At 40.5% G+C, this 25,011-nt stretch overlaps 1 protein-coding gene across 1 annotated transcript; it reads left to right on the top strand.

Moving 5' to 3' along the window:
• Positions 1-19,940: 19,940 nt before the first annotated feature.
• LOC306856986 (insulin-like growth factor-binding protein 5) lies at positions 19,941-21,335 on the top strand (the record flags this gene model as incomplete). The annotated part of the gene is made up of 4 exons (XM_079396576.1): positions 19,941-20,277; positions 20,777-20,814; positions 20,939-21,058; positions 21,222-21,335. The coding sequence occupies 4 exons, from the start codon at positions 19,941-19,943 to the stop codon at positions 21,333-21,335; spliced, it is 609 nt and encodes a 202-aa protein (XP_079252702.1).
• Between the last annotated feature and the right edge of the window lie 3,676 nt (positions 21,336-25,011).

The raw sequence follows: 25,011 nt of genomic DNA, 5'->3' as shown, positions 1-25,011 counted from the left end.
CGATTTATTCACAGTAGAGGAGCGAGTTCTGTGATCCTGCAAACCAGAGAAAGCGCTGCTCACGTGGCCAGCCACATGATTGTCTGCTGTAAATAAAATGAATTTTATTTACAAATTTATTCTTATTATTGTGTAAAATGTATTTAAAAATGTCAAATGTAGCTATTCTTATTATTCCAAGCATATTTTATAATATATAATCATTTATTATTTGATTATTTAAATCTCCTGTTTAAAAATAGGAAAATAGACACTCTATAGTTTTATATAATTATACGCGATATATATCTGTTTATAATACACATTTTAAAATTGTATTGCATACCTGCTTCTGCCATAATAAAGACCCATTTTGAATGTGTACGTGCTTTTCTTCTCTTTCTGCTCTCACTTGCTGTGGTGGAGCAGTTATGAAGTATTGTTCTTTTAAATACTTTCCAGCATTTCAGAAATAAATATATATGGAAATTACACCGAAGTACAACAGTTAGGCTACGTACGGTGTACGGGAGTGTCCAAAAAGGGTTTAAACTCTGAATTGTTAATCGATTTCTTCTCGTAAACTCGGACGGATTCGGACGGCAATTAAATTACCACACAACCTTGGTGTTTGTCAAAAAACAGTAGGTAATTCGGCCGGGGATTTTTACGGGGGTGGTGAGAGAAAAACACACACGTCCTGGATTCAGATGGCAATTAAATCACCAACTATCCCCTGTATATGGTGAAAATCACTTACGTCCCCCTGAGAAACAATTACCGTCTGATTCAGGCTTTAGGATCCTTTTCAATTAATCTCAGTGGATGTTGCTCAGTTGATTCAGGATCAACTGGAAGTATACTTATATATAATTTGATAAGTATACTACTTATCTTTATATTTTAGACATCCATCAATTATTGATGGAAAAAAAATTGCCGCGCTGGTGGAAATAACAAGAGTCCATGCTGCCGCGACTGTCAAGAGCGACTCGACGATGTTTAGTGTCCCGCAGCAGCAGCGAGCCGTCAGCACAGCTGAAGAGTTCTGCATTCAAATGCACACAATAAAGCAAAAGCCCCAGCAAAAGTAATTACTTTACTTACTTACCTTTAGTCATTTAGCAGACGCTTTTATCCAAAGCGACTTACAAATAAGAAAAAGTAACTAAAACTAAAAGTTAACACTCTGTAAATACTCTATACACACCCATTTAAGAAAATACAGAAATTAAATAAAATTGACAAATGCATACAACAACAACATTTCAATAGTAAATATATAAAGGAAAAATAAATAAATAAATAAAATAAAAATAAAAAGCGATACTTATATCCTTTGCCGGTGTCCTAGCCCGGTGGAGTCGCACGGTAGAGTCGATGGTCTTTACACTCTTTGGTCTTCTCACTAAGAGGGTTTCACACGAGGGCTGCCGTGGTATAATAACCTTTTTTATACCTATCTAACAAATCACTGCTAGAATTCAGCTGAACCCACTTTCCTATTAATCACTAAAAATGGCCAAGCAAGTGCACACACTGACAAGATATGCGATACAGTATGAGACCAAACGCGATTTCAGCAACTCTCAACATAGTAAACAAACAAAAAAATAAAAATTACCATGAATGTGTCCGGGGGGGAAGTAGTAAGGATTCGCCATCTCCTCGTTAGATGCGCCTTTAGAGAGAAGTGCATCTTCACGGGTAACGATTATATTAAATAGTTTTTGTTTTTGTTTTTATTTACTTCGTTAAGTAGTAATTTAAAGCTTTCTATAGATATATTTGTCATGTCTGTGTGGCATGTATTAGCTGTCTTTCGGTTCACTTTTGTGAAGCGCTCCTGTTCAAGATAAAAGCACAACGTTTTGTTGACATTGTGAGTGCACACAAATAAAAGTAGACCCTTTACAGTTACGAAGGATGTATTACTCTTACCTTTATGATCAAAAATTACGGCGTAAGTTGTTTCCATTGAAAAAAAATTCCAATTGATTGCGCTGGTGCCTCCATGTCCTGCGCATTAGCTTCCACTCTCCGCACAAACTGGATGCAGCGCCCATTTATCTAGGTTTAACGTTTAAACATTGTTATATGCTTGAACTGTTTTAGTATATCTATAGATTTTATTTTAGGCAAGTCATGATGATTTGAGACGGCTAAATTTATCAAACATAAGCTATGATCAGCCTGCCGGTCTGCCTCTGGCTGCTTGGTCATTACTTTAAGAAAGAAAAAACGTATTTAATGAACAAAAAATGCTCCAAACGTTTTTTTCTAAATGAACTTAATAAAAATCCGGAACAAAATATAAACACTTTGCCATTAGGGCAGGGCTCTAGTACATTTTGTCATTTTAGAATGTTAAGTTCTACTTCTGTAGACATTTTGGTGAAAGTAACTCAAAAGTAACACATTACAATTCTGAGACAGTAATATTGTAAGGTAAGGAATTATTTTTAAATAACAGTAACAAGTAATCTGTAATGTATTACAGTTTGGAAGTAACTTTCACAACGCTGGCTGTGTCTGCTTAGTCTTTTTAACCCTTGTGTTTCTCTTATTCAATTTTGATTGTTATCTGGTGGTTTTGTTTGTGTTCTTTGTTTCTCATGTTTCTTGTATTTAATTGTTGTATATTTGATTACTACTTTAATAAACTTTATTCTGCACACGGATCCTGCTCTCATCCATCTTTGACTCACCAGTTTTACAGACCACCAAACCTTAAAACCTTAATTTCTTGAAGACTGTATCTGTGACTTTTTAGACAAATCTAGACAAGTGAGTGGAACCCATTCACAGTGGGGGATGTTGAACCCAAGAACCATTCCCATGTCCGATAGTGTCTGTATTCCTTGGACCAGTGGTCTACCCTAAAGGTGACAGCACCTGATCCTGATTGCTTGTAATGTCTAGGAGAGCCATTCCTGAACTCCCTGTGTTACTTGCTTGTTTTATTATGGCTGTCTATGCCACCTATGCCCCTGAGTTTGTTTGGTTCCCTGTCTCTGTTCCACTGTGGTGGTCTTCCACTCTGCTGTGGCAGCCATCTGCACCAGCATGTTCTCCAGATCACCAGTGGACCCCTGATCAGCCAGCACTACCCTGTCCTTGTGCCCTTGTGTTGTATGTGGACTTAGTTTGCAGTTTTACTTGGTTCTTGTTCCTGTTGTCATTAGTGAGATTTTTCTGCCAAAATTATGTTAATTCTCATATGGCGTGAACATACCTCGATTCATAATGTTCCTATGCATGCTTTTGGGGACTGCATTGCAACAGCCTTTTTCATGGCCATTGTTTGCACATTTGGTATATTTTGTACTGTAGCCTGTACTACAAATGGTGTATTAGTGTAGTGTGCTGCGTTTTTATGTTTCATACAGATAATGTGATGATCATTGACTAAGTTTACATGGACAAAAATACTCAGATTTTAATATGATTAAGATAATACTCTGATTAAGAATCTACCATGTAAACAGAGATTTTGGTGAAAGTAACTCAAAAGTAATACAGGAGTCATGTAACGCATTACAATTCTGAGACAGTAATATTGTAAGGTAATGAATTACTTTTAAATAACAGTAACAAGTAATCTGTAATGTATTACAGTTTGGAAGTAACTTGCACAACACTGGTCACCACCTTTAGATTATTGGTCTAAATTACAAAGGTTAACTTCTAAGTTCATATGGAACGGCAATACAGAAACACAGACAGAGGCGCCAGTCTTGGAGAAGTTTGCAGATGTTTTCAAGGCGATTGGACTGTTTCCGGGTGAGTGTACCATACACTTGGACCCGCATGCAACCCTAGTATTTCACCTACCCAGATATATTCATCTTGCATTACGCAGCCATCTTAAAGAGGAGCTGGAAAGCATGGAAAGGGTGACAGGGTGTTATCGTTAAAGTCCCAGAGCCAACCGAATGGGTTAACTCCATGGTTGTGGCTGAAAAACCACGCACAGGTCAGCTGAGGGTGTGTCTAGACAGAAGTCAGAAGTCAGAAGTTTGGTTGTGTTTCTCACTGCTGAGGAGTTAGTTAGCACTCATGTTGCATAGCTGAAAAGTGTTAATAAAAAACTATGTTAAAGCTAATCATGCATGCATTCAGAGCCTCCACGTCTCCACGTCATCATCATAGAGAAAACACGACACTGGTCTCTGCTGACGTTCAGGGCTGCAGACGTTATCTCTAGGTGCTGATCCACCATCTGATCTGGATATGGACTGGATCCGAGTGACTGCAGTGAACATCTGATCTGGATATGGACTGGATCCTTAATCCGGCTAAAGTCATAATCGAAGTAAACACAAATCGAATTAAGACATGTGGAGTATTCCTATTTTAGTCACATTATAGAGATGCAGTACAGACATGTACACCCCTTAAAGTGCTCCTAATATGGGTTAAGAAAGGTTCTTTATTTTGGTTTTGGGAGTCCCCAACAATAGGTTGACATGCATGCAAGGTCAAAAAACACTTTAATTTTCTTATAATATGCATTTTTTTTCCTTATTTGCTCAACGACTGCCAAACGATTCGCTCAATGATTATTTTTTCCAAACCCCTCCTTTGTGTGACGCTAATCTGCAGTGATTGGTTGATTTAATTTAAAGCAGTGTTTGTGATTGTGAGCAGTGCTGATTTGTGTACAGCTGTTACCGGGGAAACAGCGATTTTTAACGCCCCCAAAAGCGGCACCTATAGACCACTTATAAATTTGTAAACATCCGGGATGCGCATGCATCATGGTTACAGAAAACCCGGGAGAGTTAAGTTTGCGGCAAGAGAATTACATGGATAAGGTACAAAATAGTTAGATTTAAAAAGATTCTAGATTATTTGATTAGGTATTATTTTTTAAATGTTCTCTACATATTACAATAACTTATCACCCAGCGACAAGCACTGTTATTCAACAAAATTGACGTTAGTGAGTGGGATACGTCTTACAGATCCGTTTGCCATACCACCTTGTCAATGGGTAAAAGATGAAATGAAATGGCCAAGCATCCAGTGGCCAGAGATATATAATTACCTGATCGACACTCCAAGTGTATATACCGGGGATAAGTTAAAAGCGTACAAGTCTCTTGATGCGTACAACTTTGTTCTGTGTGGTCATGTCCAAGACATACAGTTTCATGATTACCAAGTTCAATACTTCGTAGTGCTGAAGACGGAGGTTCTGCCCAGCCAAAGACAGTGTAAGAAGACGGAATTGTACAAGGCGTGGGTTATCGTCAACAAGACAAACAACTGTATTCTTACAGCGAACTGCACCTGTATGGCTGGGTATGTAACCAAAAATCACTATCTTAAAATTTAATTATTTGTATTCAGTGTCAGCAATTTATTTGAACTAAAGTTAACTCCTTATTTGCTGAAATCATACAAGCGTTTTTATATGTATAGCCTAAAACACAATTTAAACTAATGTGTTTCATACATTTTAACATTTTGTGCATGTTAGGGTCATGCTGCAGCCATGCAGCTGCACTCATGTTTAAAGTTGAGCTATGGGTCAGGATAGGAAAGACTGAGAAGTGTTGTACTTCAGGGACAAATATGTGGATCCAGCCATCTAAGAGAGAGGTGAAACCAACCAGACTGAGTGAGATCCGCTTCAGAAAGGCTAAGAGGACAGACACCCAGCTGCAGCCAGTCAGAGTAAAGCATAGAAAGATCAATGTAAAAGGTAGACACAATCTAAATGTAGACAAGATCAGGTCATGTAGCAAGCAGGTATTGATTATATTTTTATAACCTGTCTTTTATTGACTTTAGTTGCAATAATATACATATAAAGCTTCTGAGGGTATATTAACATGGGCTATGCACTACAACAAACAACAGTTTGGCCATGTCCCAGCAGTACTTTGGGGAAAAGATATGGAGGACACAGCCAGAAGACAATACACATAAATAATGAAAGCACAAAACTTTGACGTGGAGCTCTGCGTTCTTTTTGTGCGGCCAGACGAATCACATCTTGGGGCATCGCCGGATGGAATAGCAAACTGTACCTGCTGTGGGAAAGCAACTGTAGAGATTAAGTGCCCCTACAAATACCGTGATGGTCTGACAGGGAGTAGTGAGGACATACAGTTCTGCTTAGACAAAGCACTACAACTAAAGAAGAATCATGAGTACTACCATCAAGTTCAGCTTCACATGTTTGTATGCAACACCCAGTACTGTGACTTTGTGGTTTGGATAAAGCAAGATATTACCATCAACCGCATCAGCAGAGATGACGAAATGCTGCAAGCAGTCCTGCCTAAAGCTGAAGTGTTCTTCAAACAGAGCATTTTGCCTGAGCTGTTAACACGCAGCATGAAACCACTGATGCAAGCACATACACCTGCAGTCTGCTCACGCTGTCAAAGGCCAGACTTTGGGATGATGATTGACTGTGCAGTGCAAGAACCATTTCTACTACACATATCCCAGAGTAAGATGAAAGGTTGTGATCTGGTATTGTGAACTGTTATGTGGTTTATAGGTACCCCATAACCTCTATAGGAGGCTCAACACAAGGATCACACAGCACGTCCATTGAACCCACGGCTTTATATATCCCCCCTCAAACAAACAACAGCAAAGGGTTCCTACCTCAGTAGTTAACCTGATACTACATCCCCCTTTCTAGACAAAGGATAATCTTTGTGCAGATGCAGGAATAAACATTAAGAGCATTTCTAAACTGTAACAGAGGCTCTTCCGATTACTTCTTATACTGCAAAATATAACCCATTCCATCATTAAGATGCGATCAAGATCAGTAACAGTAGAAACACACAATTATGGTTGTCAACTTTTGCTATACTGTTCAGCTATGAAGCACTTTGAACATGTGCGTCTGTAAACACTTAATCAACAACATAAATTTGCAGCAATCAACTTCTCCCTGCCCCCTCCCATAACTCAGGTGCCATTTCTAAGAACAAACAAAGTCTTTCAAGTAAGATGGAGGATTCCTTATTCGGGCTGGGAAACGACTCTCACACGCAGGAGTCTGCTGACTGGCTACACACTGTGCTCCTGGTGTGACAGGAGTGTGTATGGCGTCAGGAACCGTGCTCTCTGGTGCTGGCTCAGTTGAGCTGGCAGGTTTTCCAGGAGCCACAGGGGTTGGCGAAAGATGGTATCTGTTTCTTCGCAGAGTGCCCCCGGGCGTCTCAATGATGTATGACCTTGGCGTGCCGGCAGCAGACACCACAGTGCCTCTTTCCACTGTATCCTTAACCCACACGTGATCACCGGGGTGAAGGTATGGCATGTCGCGTGCTCTGTGTCTTCGGTCATAGTTCTGTCGCAGTTTTTGTTTGTACCTTTGTTCTGTCCTTCTCAGGTTGTCCATGTCTGCGCACCCTGGGTTGAGCTTGGATGGAATGACAGGAACTGGCGTTCTTATTTTCCTTCCCATCAGAAGCTCAGTGGGACTGTATCCATTCGCCAGGGGAGCAGCCCGGTAGGCCATCAGGGCGAGATAAGGGTCGCTGGATTTCTTGAGGAGACTTTTGATTGTCCTCACAGCACGCTCCGCCTCCCCATTGCTCTGAGGGAAATGGGGACTGGATGTCACATGACTAAAGCCCCAATCCTGTGCGAACTGTCTGAAGATCTCGGATGCAAACTGTGGGCCGTTGTCTGAGCGGACCACTTCAGGTATACCATGACGTGCAAAAATAGACTTGAAGTGATCAATCACAGCTCCAGATGTTGTGGATGTCAGTTTGGCTACTTCAAAATACCTGGAGAAATAGTCCACAATGACTAGGTATTGTTTGTTGTCTATCTGGAACAGATCTGCTCCTACAGTGGACCATGGTCTTGTCGGGAACTCAGTAGGCATCATCGTTTCTTTGAAATTTACTCTCTCTCGGCTACACACATCACATTTCTCTATCATGTTTGTCAGCTCTCTGCTGAGCCCAGGCCACCACACTGAATGCTTAGCTCGCTCTCTGCATTTTGTTATTCCCAGATGGCCCTCGTGCAGCTTGGACAGGATGTCTGCCCTGAGTGACGCTGGGATGACTATCCTGCTGCCATACAATAGTAGACCATCTTGGATAGTGAGCTCACCTGAAAATGGCAGATATGGCTGGAACACTCTGTTAATGGAAAATTTATCTGGCCATCCTTCGACACAGAATTTCTTCAAGTGCTGGAGTGTGGGGTCGTCGTCCTGGTGTCTCTGAATTTCCCTTAACCTCTTTTCTGTAGCTGGGAGATTCGCAACAACAGAGTCAACATAGAGATTGATTTCCTCCTCCTGCAATCCTTCTGCAGTGTGACTGACAGGAGCTCGGGACAGCACATCCGCAGTTGCGATGTCTTTGCCAGCCACATGTGATATGGTGTAGGCAAACCGCATTAGTCTCATGCGCAGACGCTGTATGCGTGGAGGAAGTTCATCTAAGCTCTTTGAGCCTAGTAGAGGAATCAGGGGCTTGTGGTCGGTTTTCGATGTGAAAATTCTTTCCAATGAGGAACTCTGCGAACCTCTCGCAGGCCCATGTTGATGCTAGCGCCTCCTTCTCGATCTGGGCGTATCGCTGCTCAGTGCTGCTGAGGGCTCTCGAGGCATACGCCACAGGTTTCCACTCTGTGTCTGTTTGCCGCTGGAGAAGAACAGCGCCCATCCCATATGAGGAAGAGTCAGCGGAGACAAGTGTTTCAGCGTTAGGGTCATACAATGCAAGCCCAGGGGGCGTCGTCAGTTCTTCTTTGATGTTATCAAAGGCCTGCTGTTGTTGCGGCCCCCAGGCCCACATACTGGACTTTCTCAGCAGGTCTCTGAGTGGTTGCGTTCTCTCAGCCAAGTGAGGCAGGAACTTCCCCAGGTGGTTTGTCATCCCCAGGAAGCGTCTCACCTCACTGACGTTACTGGGTGCTGGCATGGCTTTTACAGCGCTCACTTTATCAGGATCAGCGCTGACGCCTGATGCCTCAATAACCTGCCCCAGGAACTTTATCCTGTTCTTAGAAAACTCACACTTGTCATTGAGCGTCACTCCCTCCTCTTGCAGTCGTGACAGTACTCTCCACAGTCTCTCATCGTGCTCCGTCTGTGTGGCTCCCCAAATGAGCACATCATCCATCTGACACAGAACACCCACAAGGCCCTCCAGGATGCGTGACATGCGTTTCTGGAAGTGTTCTGGTGCTGATGAGATCCCAAAGCACAGGCGATTGTAACAATACCGCCCGAACGGAGTTATGAAAGTGGTTAGCAGAGTTGACTCCTTGGACAGTGGAATCTGCCAAAAGCCTGCGTTGGCGTCTAGCTTTGAAAACACTTTTGCCCCAGCAAGCTGTCCTAAAGTGTGTTCAACTGAGGGGAGGGGGTGCTTCTCTCTCATAACTGATTTGTTCAGCTCTGTGAGATCGGTGCATATTCTCACCTTGCCCGTGCGTTTCGGCACCACCACCATAGGCGCACACCATTCAGTGGGCCCCTCCACCTTTGAGATAACTCTCTGCTGCTCCATACGGTCCAGTTCCTCTCTAACCTTTGGCAGGAGTGGGAGGGAGATGCGCCTGGGAGTTGAGAGGGAGAAAGGCTGAGCGCCTGGTTTCAGTACTATGTTGTACTCGCCCTCCATTTTTCCTAATCCACAGAAAAGCTTTGGGAACTCCCTTTTTACTGTCTCTTTGGAGTCCAGGCTAATGTTATTTATTCTGGCGACCAACTGCAGTGCCACTGCAGCAAGCCCACCTAGCAGTGGTGTGCACAGCCCCTCCACAACGTATATTTCCTCTTTAGTACTTTTACTGTTCTTACTGAGAGTGGCTGTGAACTTGCCCTTCACATTCAGACGAGTCCCTCCTGGCCCCAGCAGAACCCTCGTTGGCCTCTCCAGCCTGCTGAACTGGCCCTGGTTATACAGCATTTCGGGTATAGCGGTGACGTCTGCGCCAGTGTCAATTTTAAAGCGTGCATTGAGATTCTCCACATGTATGTCTGTCATCCATGGGCTGCCATTTGCGTCCGTTGACAGTGAACCCAGAAATGCAACTTCTTCACCCGTGTCCTCAACCACTGTAGCTACATGCATTTCACACATTCTTTTGGTTTTGCACACTCTGGCGTAATGTCCCTTTTTTCTGCAGTTATTGCATATTACCTCCCTAGCTGGACATTGTTGTAGGCTATGCCATCTTAAATCACCACATCTTCCACATTGTGCCTGTCTTTCCTTCTTTGTTTTATCTATTTGTTTGTTTTGCGGCTTGGGTTGCTTTGAACGTGCGCTATTGCGCTGCCGCGCGTGCATGCTGTCAAGCTGAGCGTTGGAGATATCTGCTTTAAAGTTCATTTTTAGCATTTCTTGTTGCTTCTTTACTTGCTCGCTTTGTCGAGCTCTGTTAATTGCTTTCTCTAGAGTCAGTTCAGGATCGAGTTGTAGCTGTTCTGACAAGCGTTTATCTCTCAGACCCACAACAAGTCTATCTCTCACCATTTCGTCATGCAGAGCCCCGTATCCGCAGTGCTCCGCTAGGCAGTGCAGCGCTGTGTGAAAGCTGTCAGCCGACTCGCCCATTTCTTGCTGCCTCTGGTTAAACTTTGCCCTCTCGAAGATCACATTTCTGCGTGTTACAAAGTGAGCATCCAGCTTCCTCTTAACTGTGTCGTACTCACTCGCTTCCTCTGGGCTGAGGTGCAGGGAAACTAGTATATCCTCCGCCTCCTCCCCCATTGTGTAAATCAGTGCATTCACTTGATTTTCGTCCGCCTGTGTCTCCAATCCCGATGCGATGCGGAATCTGTCGAAGCGTTTAATCCACTTCGTCCAGTCTTCGGCTTTGAATGTGAACTTGTCTGGTGGAGAAACTTGAAACTGATTCATTTTGCCGTCTGTGAGCTCGCTAGCATTAGCGTTGTCCCCACTCTTTCGGTAATCGACGAAGAGAGAGGAAATATAACTTGCCGGCGTCCTGTGATATCTCCTATTTGTAGACGTCCGTTAAGATGCAATTTTTGCTTCTGACACCATGTTATGTGGTTTATAGGTACCCCATAACCTCTATAGGAGGCTCAACACAAGGATCACACAGCACGTCCATTGAACCCACGGCTTTATATATCCCCCCTCAAACAAACAACAGCAAAGGGTTCCTACCTCAGTAGTTAACCTGATACTACATGAACAATGCTAAAAAAAGAAGTCAGAATAAAATGTATTTTGAAGCAAATGATTTAATACAGTTCTAGTATTTACATAAACAACATTTATTGCACTTTCAAGTGTTTTAATTACAATAAAAAATTAATCTATCAAGCTATCTTCTTGGAACTACACATTTGCTAAGGTTTGTTAATGCTCCACACACAATCACTATATCATTTAAGAGGTCAACCTGTTTGATTGGAATAACAGTTGTCAGAATTTTGACATTTTTCCATCTACCTATTACTCTTTCAATGTGTATTCTCACATTAGACAAACGCCTCGATGTGTCCACTTCTTGAGCAGAGAGCTGCTTTCTACCTTTGGTAAAGTGAGGGATCGTAAGGGTGGCACCACGTGTAGCAAGCTCTTCTCTGATGGTAAAACCACGATCTGCTAGTATCTCATCATTATGCTCTAGCAGGTCATAAAATCCAGACTCAGCTGTAATTTGTTTATCTGAAACGCGCCCACCCCAACAATTTCTGTACAGTCAATAATGCACCTGCAACGTTTATATTTAGTTTTAAAACATTTTGGCATATTCTTTAATATTGCATGCTTGCTTGGCCACTGGATGAGAGGCTTTAAAGTTGCAGACATAACAGGGAGCCAACTTCTCAAAATTTTAGAGATGTCACATTCTGTGACATTAAATCTGAAAGCGATATCCTTGTTGCCGAGCCCTAATCTTAGTTTCATTAGGATGGCTAGTAGATGATCCTCCAAGTTCATAGAGCCACGCACAACCTCTACACTGTCTTTTAGCTTGCGAATTAACCACTCAAAAATGACACTGGTCAAACCTGTGAAAATCAGAACATGCACTGCTTTGCTCTTGATAGAGAAAATTGTGTTTTTCTAAGTGTTGCCTTTAATTCCTCATTCTCAGATTTCAGTTTGTTGATCTCCAAACGCAAGTTGACACACTCTGCAGAAAGTTGGCTGTACTTGTGTTTCAGATCATTATCGAGAACCTTTGGCACTGTGGATTCTGAAATAGAGATCAGATTGTAATTTACTTATAAAAGATGCACTGTCACTTGTTTCAGTTTAGCTACTCTATTATTTGATTGATGTTTTCAAACATCATGTGCTAAACAGAATAATGTATAACTTCACACACAGTTCTGCTGTATTGAACAATAAATAAACAGGATGACCTGATTCATTCCAATAACGACTGCCCTACATTAGGTAAGATGTCACAAGTTCTCACCAGTGCAAGGACCAGCACCATGTTCCATTCTGCAGTCATCTGAGGACAGGCCTGGGGATTCTGATGCAACCTCATCAGTAACTTCTTTTGACTGCTTTACGTCATCTGGTGGTCTGTGGGCGGTATCATCCCTTTTCCTTTTCCTCTTAAATCTGATATTCAGAGATGAGTGCAAACAGTCAGTCCAAACAGTTTAGTTGCTTGAATATCATAGAGGTTATCAGGTACCCAAATAAAGTCAAATTCAAATTCCATAGCATGCCTCAATGGGCATCACAAAAATGATCATGGTCTAGAAAATTATCTTTACCAAATTGAAGTGCCATTACTTGCCATAAATTCTCTGCATTTTAATGCATGCAATGTGATACCATTTAGCAACTAAATGAGGCTAAATATTTACCTCTCAAGTTTTGCATCGTAGGAAAAGACAGAAGGGACAAAGTCGGGACTATTGAAGACCATGGATACCTCTCCTGTACAAAAAGGAAAATTGTATTCTGGTGATTGACGGTATGATAGAGATTCGGTTGTCATTAAAAGGAGTGTGAGTTGAAGGTATTCGGTAAAACTTAAGACTACTGTTTACAGATTTCCGATTCTGGCATCCCACTGCACAACACAACATTTTCCCGCCAGTCGTCTTTTGCAACCTCAGTCTGTGTGACGTAGGGTGATAATTGGCCTATAGTGGCAACAAGTGGGCGAGCAATATGCTAATGTTTAATTTTGATGTCAACATGAAACGGCTTAAGATTTGTTTTAAAAATGACTCGTTTCAATGATTCAGAGTCAACTCTTTCTTTTGAGAGACAATAGCTTAATACATGGTGCAATTTCAGATGTAAAACTTTGCAGGATGTTTTCATTCACTTAGAGCTGTGTTACACACTGCATGAAAGGTAATTTTCAAAAATCCATAATAGGGGCACTTCAATCAAATTATTAAGCTATATAACTATTATCGTGTTATATAGGACTTTTCACCACATTTCGCGACAGGATACATAAACAGCAGTGGTCAACCATTTGACGGCAAATAAAAGAGCTTCAACACCCCCGTCGTCTGTATGCACGTACAAATAATTAACTGCACTTGAAGTTTTCATAAAATTAAAAATGAAACACCCAAAACTGTACATGCATCATCACAAAGACAAACTACACTCACCTAAAGGATTATTAGGAACACCATACTAATACTGTGTTTGACCCCCTTTCGCCTTCAGAACTGCCTTAATTCTACGTGGCATTGATTCTACAAGGTGCTGAAAGCATTCTTTAGAAATGTTGGCCCATATTGATAGGATAGCATCTTGCAGTTGATGGAGATTTGTGGGATGCACATCCAGGGCACGAAGCTCCCGTTCCACCACATCCCAAAGATGCTCTATTGGGTTGAGATCTGGTGACTGTGGGGCCATTTTAGTACAGTGAACTCATTGTCATGTTCAAGAAACCAATTTGAAATGATTCGAGCTTTGTGACATGGTGCATTATCCTGCTGGAAGTAGCCATCAGAGGATGGGTACATGGTGGCCATAAAGGGATGGACATGGTCAGAAACAATGCTCAGGTAGGCCGTGGCATTTAAACGATGCCCAATTGGCACTAAGGGGCCTAAAGTGTGCCAAGAAAACATCCCCCACACCATTACACCACCACCACCAGCCTGCACAGTGGTAACAAGGCATGATGGATCCATGTTCTCATTCTGTTTACGCCAAATTCTGACTCTACCATCTGAATGTCTCAACAGAAATCGAGACTCATCAGACCAGGCAACATTTTTCCAGTCTTCAAAAGTCCAATTTTGATGAGCTCGTGCAAATTGTAGCCTCTTTTTCCTATTTGCAGTGGAGATGAGTGGTACCCGGTGGGGTCTTCTGCTGTTGTAGCCCATCCGCCTCAAGGTTGTGCGTGTTGTGGCTTCAAAAATGCTTTGCTGCATACCTCGGTTGTAACGAGTGGTTATTTCAGTCAAAGTTGCTCTTCTATCAGCTTGAATCAGTCGGCCCATTCTCCTCTGACCTCTAGCATCAACAAGGCATTTTCGCCCACAGGACTGCCGCATACTGGATGTTTTTCCCTTTTCACACCATTCTTTGTAAACCCTAGAAATGGTTGTGCGTGAAAATCCCAGTAACTGAGCAGATTGTGAAATACTCAGACCGGCCCGTCTGGCACCAACAACCATGCCACGCTCAAAATTGCTTAAATCACCTTTCTTTCCCATTCTGACATTCAGTTTGGAGTTCAGGAGATTGTCTTGACCAGGACCACACCCCTAAATGCATTGAAGCAACTGCCATGTGATTGGTTGATTAGATAATTGCATTAATGAGAAATTGAACAGGTGTTCCTAATAATCCTTTAGGTGAGTGTATATGTTTATATGTGAAATTCTGGAGGGGACGTCAGATGGCGTCACATGGGGACGTAATGACGTGTGCCATTCATTGATCTATGTACTATAACGAGTAAAACGGGAACATGAAAGGATTATTCTAAAAGCAACTCATGTAAACACCTAAATAATAATATTGTCTTATTCAGAATAAGGTAAATAATTCAATTACAGATGTCCATGTAAAAGTAGTCATTGTTTCAGTCGTAACGAACTGTGTGTATGCTTCCAAAAATAATGTGCCTGCTGTTTATGTGTCTATCTGATACAAACGTTTGATTGGAGGGCCTGCAACCATGTTCTACAAACTCTCACATGCATCAGATATAATGCCAGATGGACAAACTTAATAATTTTATTTGAAGTTTTCTACCACTGATTTTTCATTTGTCTGTGCCTATACTAGATTTCATTGTGTGAAAATCAAGTTACTGATTTGGATTATTGGTCATCAAATTGGATTGGCAATAGCTGAGTCATGGCATAAATATGGGCTCTCTCAATGGAACAAAAAAACCTTGGGAAAAAAACTTTCAAAAAAGGGTCACTAAAATAGCTACTGTAATGAAATGCAATTTCTACTGCAATTTATATGTTGTAGGGAAGTCAGTTACTGGTACTTAGGAGACAAGTCAGGAACTATTGAAATAAAAACACATTCAAATCAGTATTAGGGCACTGTCTGATTGACAGGTGGCTGCTCTGAAATGCTCAGACATTTTTGTATGCAAATTTTGTGAAGATCACTCACAATTTGCAGATACGGCTAGGGACATGAACAGTCAAAGGTACTTAATAATTTGCCCATTTTGGCAAAGTGGTTATGTAAATACATTTGGTTATGACTTAAATGTCATTAACAAGTTTAAGTTGCAGCTAAATAAACTGTACCGCTTATTTTAATTGAAGGCCTGCTTCTTTTTGTAAGCAAACAACTAACAGCATAATATATTTTGACAATCTACTGTAAATCTAATGCAGTGAATGTTTGGTTTTATCTTAAGCACTGTTTACTTGCTTTTTCTCTTCGCATCTTGATCTACTGACTGATTGCTTTAATAATTCTTTACTATATTTTAATAATTCAAGTGTGAATTTTTGAGTTAAAATCAATTATTGGGCAAGTAAACAAAAAACGGTGTTCAAAAGTGCCTCCTTGCCTTACCATGACACACGATGGTATAATTATAATTTAGAATTTGAGCTTCCAGGTCATATTTCAAACAATAGATTGTTTAAAAAGGCAACCATCTGAGGAATCATTAGCTGTTAAAACAAAGAAACTTCATACAGAGAAGAGTTTACAAGCAAAAAAAAAGGAAAGTGACAGAGCCTGTAATACAACTCGTCGTCAGATCAGACAGGCTTTTCAGAGACTGTGACAACTCTATTAAAAACAATTGTCATTATAAAATAATTCTTTTAAGTTCAAATTTAGTTAATGCAAAAAATTGGTCCAGAGTCCACTAGATGGAACTGATAGGAGAAAGGATGGACTAAAGAGCAAAGGTGGTTGTTTCAGAAGAGTGGAATGGAAGTTGGAAAATCTCAGGAAGCACTGCAGGTCTTTAAGGGGGATGGGTTGTGGCCAGGGGTGAATGGCTTGTACCTTTACAGGATCCATTGATATGCCATTGGGGCCAATGAAGTTGAACATGGACAGAGTACTGGACATGTCGGATGAGGTCTGTCAGGTCCAAGTCTAATTGACTCCAGTCATCTTGGTTGAATTGACAGTGTGAGCGAAGGAAACGTTCTAGTTCCTGGTTAAGACACTCGGTTTGTCCATTGGATTGGGGATGATAACCAGATGAAAGACTGACAATGACATGTGACAAACATAGTGAAATTTCGAAAAAGGCATGCTGGGGGTTGTTTAGAGGATTTTAGAGTTGCACAGATGTCAAAGTTGTGTACAAAGTTGTCTGTGTCAGAGTGTTTGGTCTCGTACTGTATCGCGTATCTTGTCAGTGTGTGCACTTGCTTGGCCATTTTTAGTTGATAAACAGGAAAGTGGGTCCAGCTGAATTGAAATGGTGATTTGTTGGATTGGTATAAAAAAGGTTATTATACCGTGGCAGCGGTCGCGGCAGTCGTCGTGTGAAGCCCTCTTAGTGTGAAGACCGAAGAGTGTGAAGACCATCAACTCTACCGTGCAACTCTACCGGGCAGGGACACCGGCAAGGGATAGAAGTATCGCTTTTTATTTTAGTTTTTTTCATTTATATGTTTACTATTGAAATGTTGTTATATGCATGTGTCAATTTCTTTATTTTCTTAAATATGTGGGTATATAGTATTTATAGAGTTGTAACTTTTAGTTTTAGTTACTTTTTCTTATTTGTAAGTCGCTTTGGACAAAAGCGTCTGCTAAATGACAAAAGTAAAAGTAAGTAAAATAAAGTAGATAAGAGAACCAGGAATAGTTCTGGAACAGCTCAATAGTTGCTTGGATGCCAGGGTGACCAGAACATAAGGAGGTATGGATCCATCTATGAACTCGAAGTAGCATTACATCCGGAACATACATCATGTCAGTAGGCCATTCTCAAAGATTCAGCCTCTTGGCAGAACAAATATATTCCAAGTTGTGATAGTCAGTTAGTACTTGAAAAGGATGTTTTACTCCCTTCAACCAGTGCTCCTATTCTTTAAGAGCAGCCTTCATGTCTAGCAACTCTCTGTTGCCAACATCATAATTATGAATGTTACATTTCTTGGTTGCTTCCTTACCACCCTCGGGATGTTCAAATACATCTCTGAGTCTGGCTTGAAAAAGAGAGAAAGCCATCTGTAATCCTCTCTTACCCTCACTGATGGTGCCCAGTCCAGAGCCTTCCCAGAGAGAAGCAACATGACAAACACCACTTTAGTTTCTTCAGTGGTAAACAAATGTGGTTGTTGTGCCAGAAACAAGGAATATACATAGCTGCAGTACCATCAAACTTCAAGTAAAGCCAAACAAGGATTACTTCCCATAGCATGTGTTGTAGAAAAACCAGAAGCTGATTCGGCTGGGTCGATGGCATGGGTGAGTTCATAAGGAGATTGCAGAGATTTTACTAATTCGCAGATTGGCATAAACAACTGCTGACGATGACTGACCAACATCACAGCCTGTGAAGTGACTTCAGCATGAAGCTCTGATGGATCTTATTTAGGCAAGTTTTTTGTGACAGGGGCATTGTCCAAAAATGGCAGACATTATTTGCTCAGTAATAGTCATAGTTCAGCTTTAGAGTCAAACTCATTGTTCAGCTTTAGAGAATATAAATTAAGTATTTATAAATTGTCTGTTTTTTGTTTTGTTTTGTTTTGTTTTGTTTTTAAAGCTTTGTTCAAAAATCTCCTCATGGATTAACGCATAAATGCATTATGATATTTTATATATATTATAACACACACTCAAACAGATATACTGTACTGTATAGAAGCTTGTGAGTTATAATGTCGCTTCATGCTAGCTAATCCAAGAGGCCTTTTTGTTGTTGTTGTTGTTGTTTGTAATGTTCTCCCTGTGTACTGTGGATTATGGGATGCCATTTTTTGAGATAAGTAGTTATAATAATAATTAATGACAAATGTGGGGTCACCCTCCTTTATATGGTGACTTGCACACCTGTAGCTGTAGAGATGAAGCTGGTTGCCAACAACATGTATGTAAACCCATAAAAAGATATTGTCTGACAAAGCACACACACAGCATGTTTCCTTGGATATCAGTAAAACTTTTTTTTTTAATTCTGGTTAGAGGGGAAAGCCCTTGTTAATTTTTCCCCATGTCACTCAGAAACACCTGTGATGTGGTCCTAATTTTCCTACTTGAGGCGATTAATTATGGCATCATTGCGATGGGGAAATCAGTGCAATGACAGATCAAGGGTGAAGTTCTCGAAAAACAGGCTTAAAGTCATTAAGCGATCAACCATGACTTCATGAAAAAGGATTTTGCTCATGTGTGTGTGTGTGTGTGTGTGTGTGTGTGTGTGTGTGAGATTTGGGAGGAAAAAAACATGGAGACAATTGGAAAAAAAATTTGATACAGTGCAATAGAGCAATTTGTAATAGTAGCCCAAGTCTTGGCAATGTGTGGGCGTTCCTGCGGGTGTGAGACATTTTTGTCTTGCTGCCAAAACAACTAATATAATACATCATCACAACATCCTAATGTAAGTGGCACTTAATGCTAAAAGTCCAGGAGAAAGGAAACATAGACCCCAATTCTTTTCAACTCAAACAAAGTAGTTTTCCTGTTGACAAACCAGAACATTGCTCTGTTTTTCTGAAACCATTTGGCATATATAAAAAAGAGTTGACATTATGTCAAAACAGTTTACAGGATATCATTGATAAAAACAATGTGACAGAATTGCTCCATTTTAATTATGACAACTAAGACAGTGAAGTAAATATCAGTGAATATATATTTTTTTCTTTTTTCTTTATACTTCTGCAAGCAGAAATTACAAGGGCTATACTGTAGTAAGCACAAAAGGTGCCACATTCCCCAACCAGGGCTATGTTTCCCAAAAGCATTGTAAACCTAAGTAGATTGTAGAAACCATTAGCACATCGGTTTATACTGCTTTTAGGAAAAGCAAAAATGTCAATGTTTTGTCTCTATATGTCAAATGCTTTGCGAAGACAATGTCTTATTTTTGGTTTGGGGTTGGCACCAAGGAGTTATATTACACATACAGAAATCTATCCATTAAATAAAAAGCTATCCATTAGCATCCCCATTCTTTATATGCATCAGTGGAACCATAAAATATTACGGTCACATAATTCATGACTTCAAACCAGCTCAATTTGGATATAACTTTTGAAATGGAGCTGTGACAGAAATGGGAGGGATATAGTTATAAAGTAACTCCACCTCTTATCTAACGCCCAGCATATGCTGCTCTCTCAGCCTCCCACCCCTAAACCATCTCAGCTCTTTAAAAGCAGCCCATGTTGCATTTTTTGGGCAATTTTTATCTAATTACTGTCTTTTTAGCACCTGATGTCTCCTGCACATCCACACTACTTCCACTGAATATTAAAGAGGGACACCAGAAGCGGAAGAGAGAAGACCGTTCACTGAAATAAAAAAATAAAAAGGCTCTTGATCTGCTGAGGTTTTCTGAATTGGACAAAGATGGTTGCTTTTCATTATTTACTAACACTTTTGGTTACCATTCAATTCAGCTTATATGGCTCTAACGCCCTTGTATTAGGCTTAAAGAATATCTGTAGAATGTGTAATGGGCCCTCAGGAGAACCCAAGGGCCACAGAGGTGAACGTTTATCAGGGGAGGAGATCACATCCGTGTTGGCATTAGGTGAACCCTGTGGGGTTTACACTCTACCGTGTACTCAGGGTCTTCGGTGTATCCCTCCTCTTGGAGAGCAAAGTCCCCTTCAGGCACTGCTTCAGGGACGAGGGGTCTGCAAAAACATCAAAAGTACCTTTACTGACATCCATCCAGCTACAGGTAAGAGGACTGGTCTAGGTGTATCTCTTTAAACTGAGATGAAATTGATTAGTCTTAAATTGATTTTGTCTGGTTAAAAACATTTGAGGAACTAACTAACCTAAATAAACTAAACCTAAACGTTGTGCATGTAGATGTATACACTAAGGAAAGTAAATACAGTTCACATAAAATGTTTGGATGTGTAAAAGGATTTATAATCCACCCACACATTGCTAAAAGACATTTAATTGATTTTTTCACATGTTTAAAAGGGATGAGAAACCTGAAAACCTATTGCAAAATGTTGATCTGTACAATTAGCAGAGTATGATTTTTTTTTCTATAATGGTAAGAATATTGTTTGTATGTTATCAGATCATCTGTTACTCCATTTTACAGTCCATAGCGTGTTTGAACCTTTTGTCCTGAAATAATATTTTAAGTATAACCACCTATGTGTTCAACTGAACAAAAGCTATACTGCAATCATATTAAAACTACAAGTATTATGTTTCAGACTATCAGCCATCAACCAAAGAAAACAATTTTGAAAAGGTAATATTTTTGACTCTGTAAATTACTGTTTACGTAAATATTTACGTAGTGCTCCTACAGTCTGATTTTTAGTCAGAAATGAGTTTTCATTATATGTTTTTGCTGTTGTTATTTCATTCTGTAGGGTCCTTGTCGCAAACTGCTGAACACAGTCCTCCAAAGTATAGAGCTCACAATTATTCATTCAATTCCGGACATCTACATCCCCAACTGTGACAGACAAGGGTTCTTCAGGAGGAAACAGGTGTGTACAGTACTTCTGTTAAAACAGTTCCCATGGTTCTTGAAAAGTTTCGTAAATCCATTTGTAAATCCGTATGAGGTCATGGTGTACATTGTAACAATGCTATCTTGTCTCTATAAACAGTAATGTAGTTTATATCTTCTTTTTGACCTTCTTGAAACAGTGTCAGTCATCAAGAGGCATGCAAAGAGGCCAATGCTGGTGTGTTGACGAGAAAGGATCCAAAATTTCATCCCGTAAAAAGAGTGATGGAACTATCTCATGTAGCAGTGCCTGAGAATTGTGATACAGCTTGACATCTCATGTAAATATGGACCTGAAATCTGTTTAGTAGGGACTGAGTGAGAGTCAGCAAAAGAGATGACAGACACTAAGAACTCATTGACCACAAAGCAAGTAGAATATTTACAATCATTCATCTCCCTCTGGTTGTGAAAAATATGTTTGCAGCACTGTGTGTCATTATTTCTGATGCGTTATTTCTGAACTTTTTTTTTATTTTTATATATATATATATATATATATATATATTTAATTTAATTATAAATTATAATTTTAATTAAAATGATCATTTTTGTTATAAATGCCATATAGAAACAGATAAAAAGATGATATACTCCCTGAGTGAATGTCATTAATGTGCTGTCTGGTTTGAAATTGATGAACTATGCAGTAAGACAGTACGGTATTTTTATTTTTATTTTTTTTATTTTTTTACTTATATTTATGTTGCATACATATTAACTGCTTATATATTATTATAATTAATTAATATATTAATTGACCTTTCTTTATGCATATAAACACAAAATAATTAAACATCCTTTTGCATTCAACTGCCTTTATTTTCAGCAACTTTCTTAATAGCTTTAAGTACTACAGTGCAACTCATTCTCATGTTCTTCACATGATTTGCTGGTTTTTGCTGTGAGATGTTGCCCTACTGTTACAACCTACTTTTCCACCAAGACATTTGCAAGTTCTTGAACACATCTAGGGGCACAAATGGTTGCACATGGTTTGCCACTGCAAGGACAATCCCCTGTCCTGTCTCCCTGTAGCACTGCCTTAGGTGTCTTACAATACAGACATTGCAGTGTATTTCTCAGGCCACTTCTGTAACCCTCATGCCTCCCTGCAGCAGGACTCTGTTCAGGCAGGTTATCAGGGAACCTGGGCATAATTTTTTTCTGGTATTTTTCAGAATTAGTGGAAAGGTTTCTTTACTGTCCTAAGTTATTGTAACTGTGACCTTAATTGCTTTCCGCCTGTAAACTGTTACTGTTCCACAGGTGCATGTGCAATAATTATTTATACTGTTTATAATGCATTGAACAAGTATGAAAAATATTGTTTAAACCCTTTCCAATAAAGATCTGTAAAGCTTATTTGGATTTTGCAAAATTGTTCTTAAGATATATTATCCTGCTACCCTGAAAATGGGATGTTTCTTTCTTTCTTTCTTTCTTTCTTTCTTTCTTTCTTTCTTTCTTTCTTTCCTTCTCTCTTTCTCTCTTTCGTTTTGGTTTTGCTGACACAAAGTAAACCCTATCTCTCTGTGTGTGTGTGTGTGTGTGTGTGTATGTGTGTGCATGTTTATGTGGTTTATGAGGACACAAATTTGTATAATGACATGGGTATGACAGAGGTATTACAATATGAAGGTGGTTTATGAGGACACTGCCTATGTCCCCGTAATTCAGAAGGCTTAAAAAACATACTAAATGGTGTTTTTTTGAAAATCTAAAAATGCACAAAGTCTCCTGTGAGGGCTAAGTTTAGGTGTAGGGTTGGTGTAGGGCAATAGCACACACAGTTTGTTCAGTATAAAAACCATTACGCCTATGGAGAGTCCCCATAAACCACAAAAACCAACGTGTGTGTGTGTGTGTGTGTGTGTGTGTGTGTGTGATTTTAATGTATATGTCAAAATAACATATTGCTCAAATAAAGAAATTGGGACACTTTTTTTCAATCAGACAAGTTAAAGACAAGGTAAGTTTAATTTGAATATACAACAGACAAAATAACATCAACATTAGGCTACATTCAAACTGCAGGCCAAAGTGCCCCAAATGATTTTTCGCCTCGTATGTGACAGAATACATGGAATCTGACAGTAACATAGTTCATGTTCAGGAAAGAAAGAGGCAGGAACCAGAAATTATTATTATAAACATTTATAACAAAATAAACATAATTAACAAAGTTAGCGCAAGGCTGGCTCTACTCCCATGGCTCTCGGTCCCAGCCTGCTCGTCACATTGTTCTTCCTGATTTAGATTTGAGCCACTTCCATATGGTACTAAATACAGTTTGAACATTTTGTGATATGACATCAAAATTCATGCTAGAGTGATTTTACATCACTCTAGATTGATATTTGTCACAATTCTGTGCTGAAGGGAGTCAGTCCAAAGATTAACGTACCAGTAGTTCTTTGGTCACTCGTTTAATATGGAAGACAGCCTTGACGGTAGTCAATGGAGGAAGAGTGAAGTCTAAGTATCTTGGTGACAAATCTATACAAGCAAAACATGAGGGAAAACTAGAAAAACTCTGTCTCCTCATTCTCATCTTCATCCTCCTTATCACCTGTGTGCACATTTTCAGGCCTTCCCAGCACATCAGCTTATAAATTGACGCGTTAAACAATGATTTCAGCATCCACCATGTTTATAACATGCTGTACCCCATCTTTTTATTGATGTATTGCACATGTGGGTCAGTTCAGGATCGATCAGTTCAGATTCAAATCTGATACTGGCCACATATCAGATTGAAATTTTAATTTGAGTGACAGATATATAAAAGCAAAACTTGAGAGATAGTATAGAAATAACTGAAAACCTTTGTTTTTCTCCTCAGTCTTGTCTTCCTTATCGCCTGCTCATGAATCTGTTGGTGTTTACTGCACATAATCTTATAAATGAATATGTAAACTCTGATTTCAGTGACATGTGCATGACAGTGCGCTGCACGCCGTCTTTGTTGTTATTTTGTGTATGCAGGTCAGTTCAAGATGTGAACAGTTCACACTTGAATCTGATTTTGGCCACAGTTAATAAAAGTAATGTGAACTGCAACTGAGTAAAAAGTTTAAGTAGCCTCAGATTCACAAGGCACATCCACCACAGATACTGTCTCGGTAAGAACATATCTCCATCTGTTAAAGATTAATTAATCTGGAAAACGTCTCCCTGAAGGGAACGAGACGAAGGGAAAATGGTTCCCTGAAGGGAACGAGACACTGCGTCGAAACGCATATGGGAACGCCTTCAGCGTGACCAGGCTCTGAATATTATGTGTAATCAGTCAAACAAGGGCGAGGCGTCACGGGCGGGGTGACGTCACGACCAGGAAGCATATAAGTACGTGCGGCGGAGCCGGCTTCAGCTTCAAGTCATGAAGCAAGCGCTGGCAGGGATGCCGGAAGTGTGGCAACGCGACGCAGCGTCTCGTTCCCTTCAGGGAACCATGGTTACATACGTAACCTGAGACGTTCCCTTCCAGGAACTTCGAGCTGCGTCGAAACGCATATGGGAACGAGATACCAACGCCGCCAGACTGACAAGTCCCTGCCTGGTGTCAGGACGAAAGGACAGAGGAGCCGGGAGTGGCTCGGATGTCGAGGTCATAGAACCTAACGAAAGTCAGGGGCGTGGACCACCCAGCTGCGTTGCAGATGTCCTGCATGGAACACCTGCCCAGAAGGCCTTGGAGGCCGCCACACCTCGGGTTGAGTGCGCTCTGACTCCCACCGGCGGGGGGAGCTCAGAGGCCTCGTATGCCAAAGCCATGGCACCCACAATCCACCTACTAAGAGGAGGGCATAGCACACGGGCAGCTGGTCCGACTTTCTCCACAGGGAGGACCTGTGGATGTATGCGTCTAGTGCTCGCACTGGACACATACGGTTGTGCTTCTCCTGGTCTGGCTCCCCGAAGGGAGGA

The sequence above is a fragment of the Barbus barbus genome, assembly GCF_936440315.1.
Source record: "Barbus barbus genome assembly, chromosome: 37".
NCBI lineage: Eukaryota > Metazoa > Chordata > Actinopteri > Cypriniformes > Cyprinidae > Barbus > Barbus barbus.
Note: the sequence above shows the minus strand (reverse complement) of the source record. Positions and strands in the feature narration are given on the sequence as shown.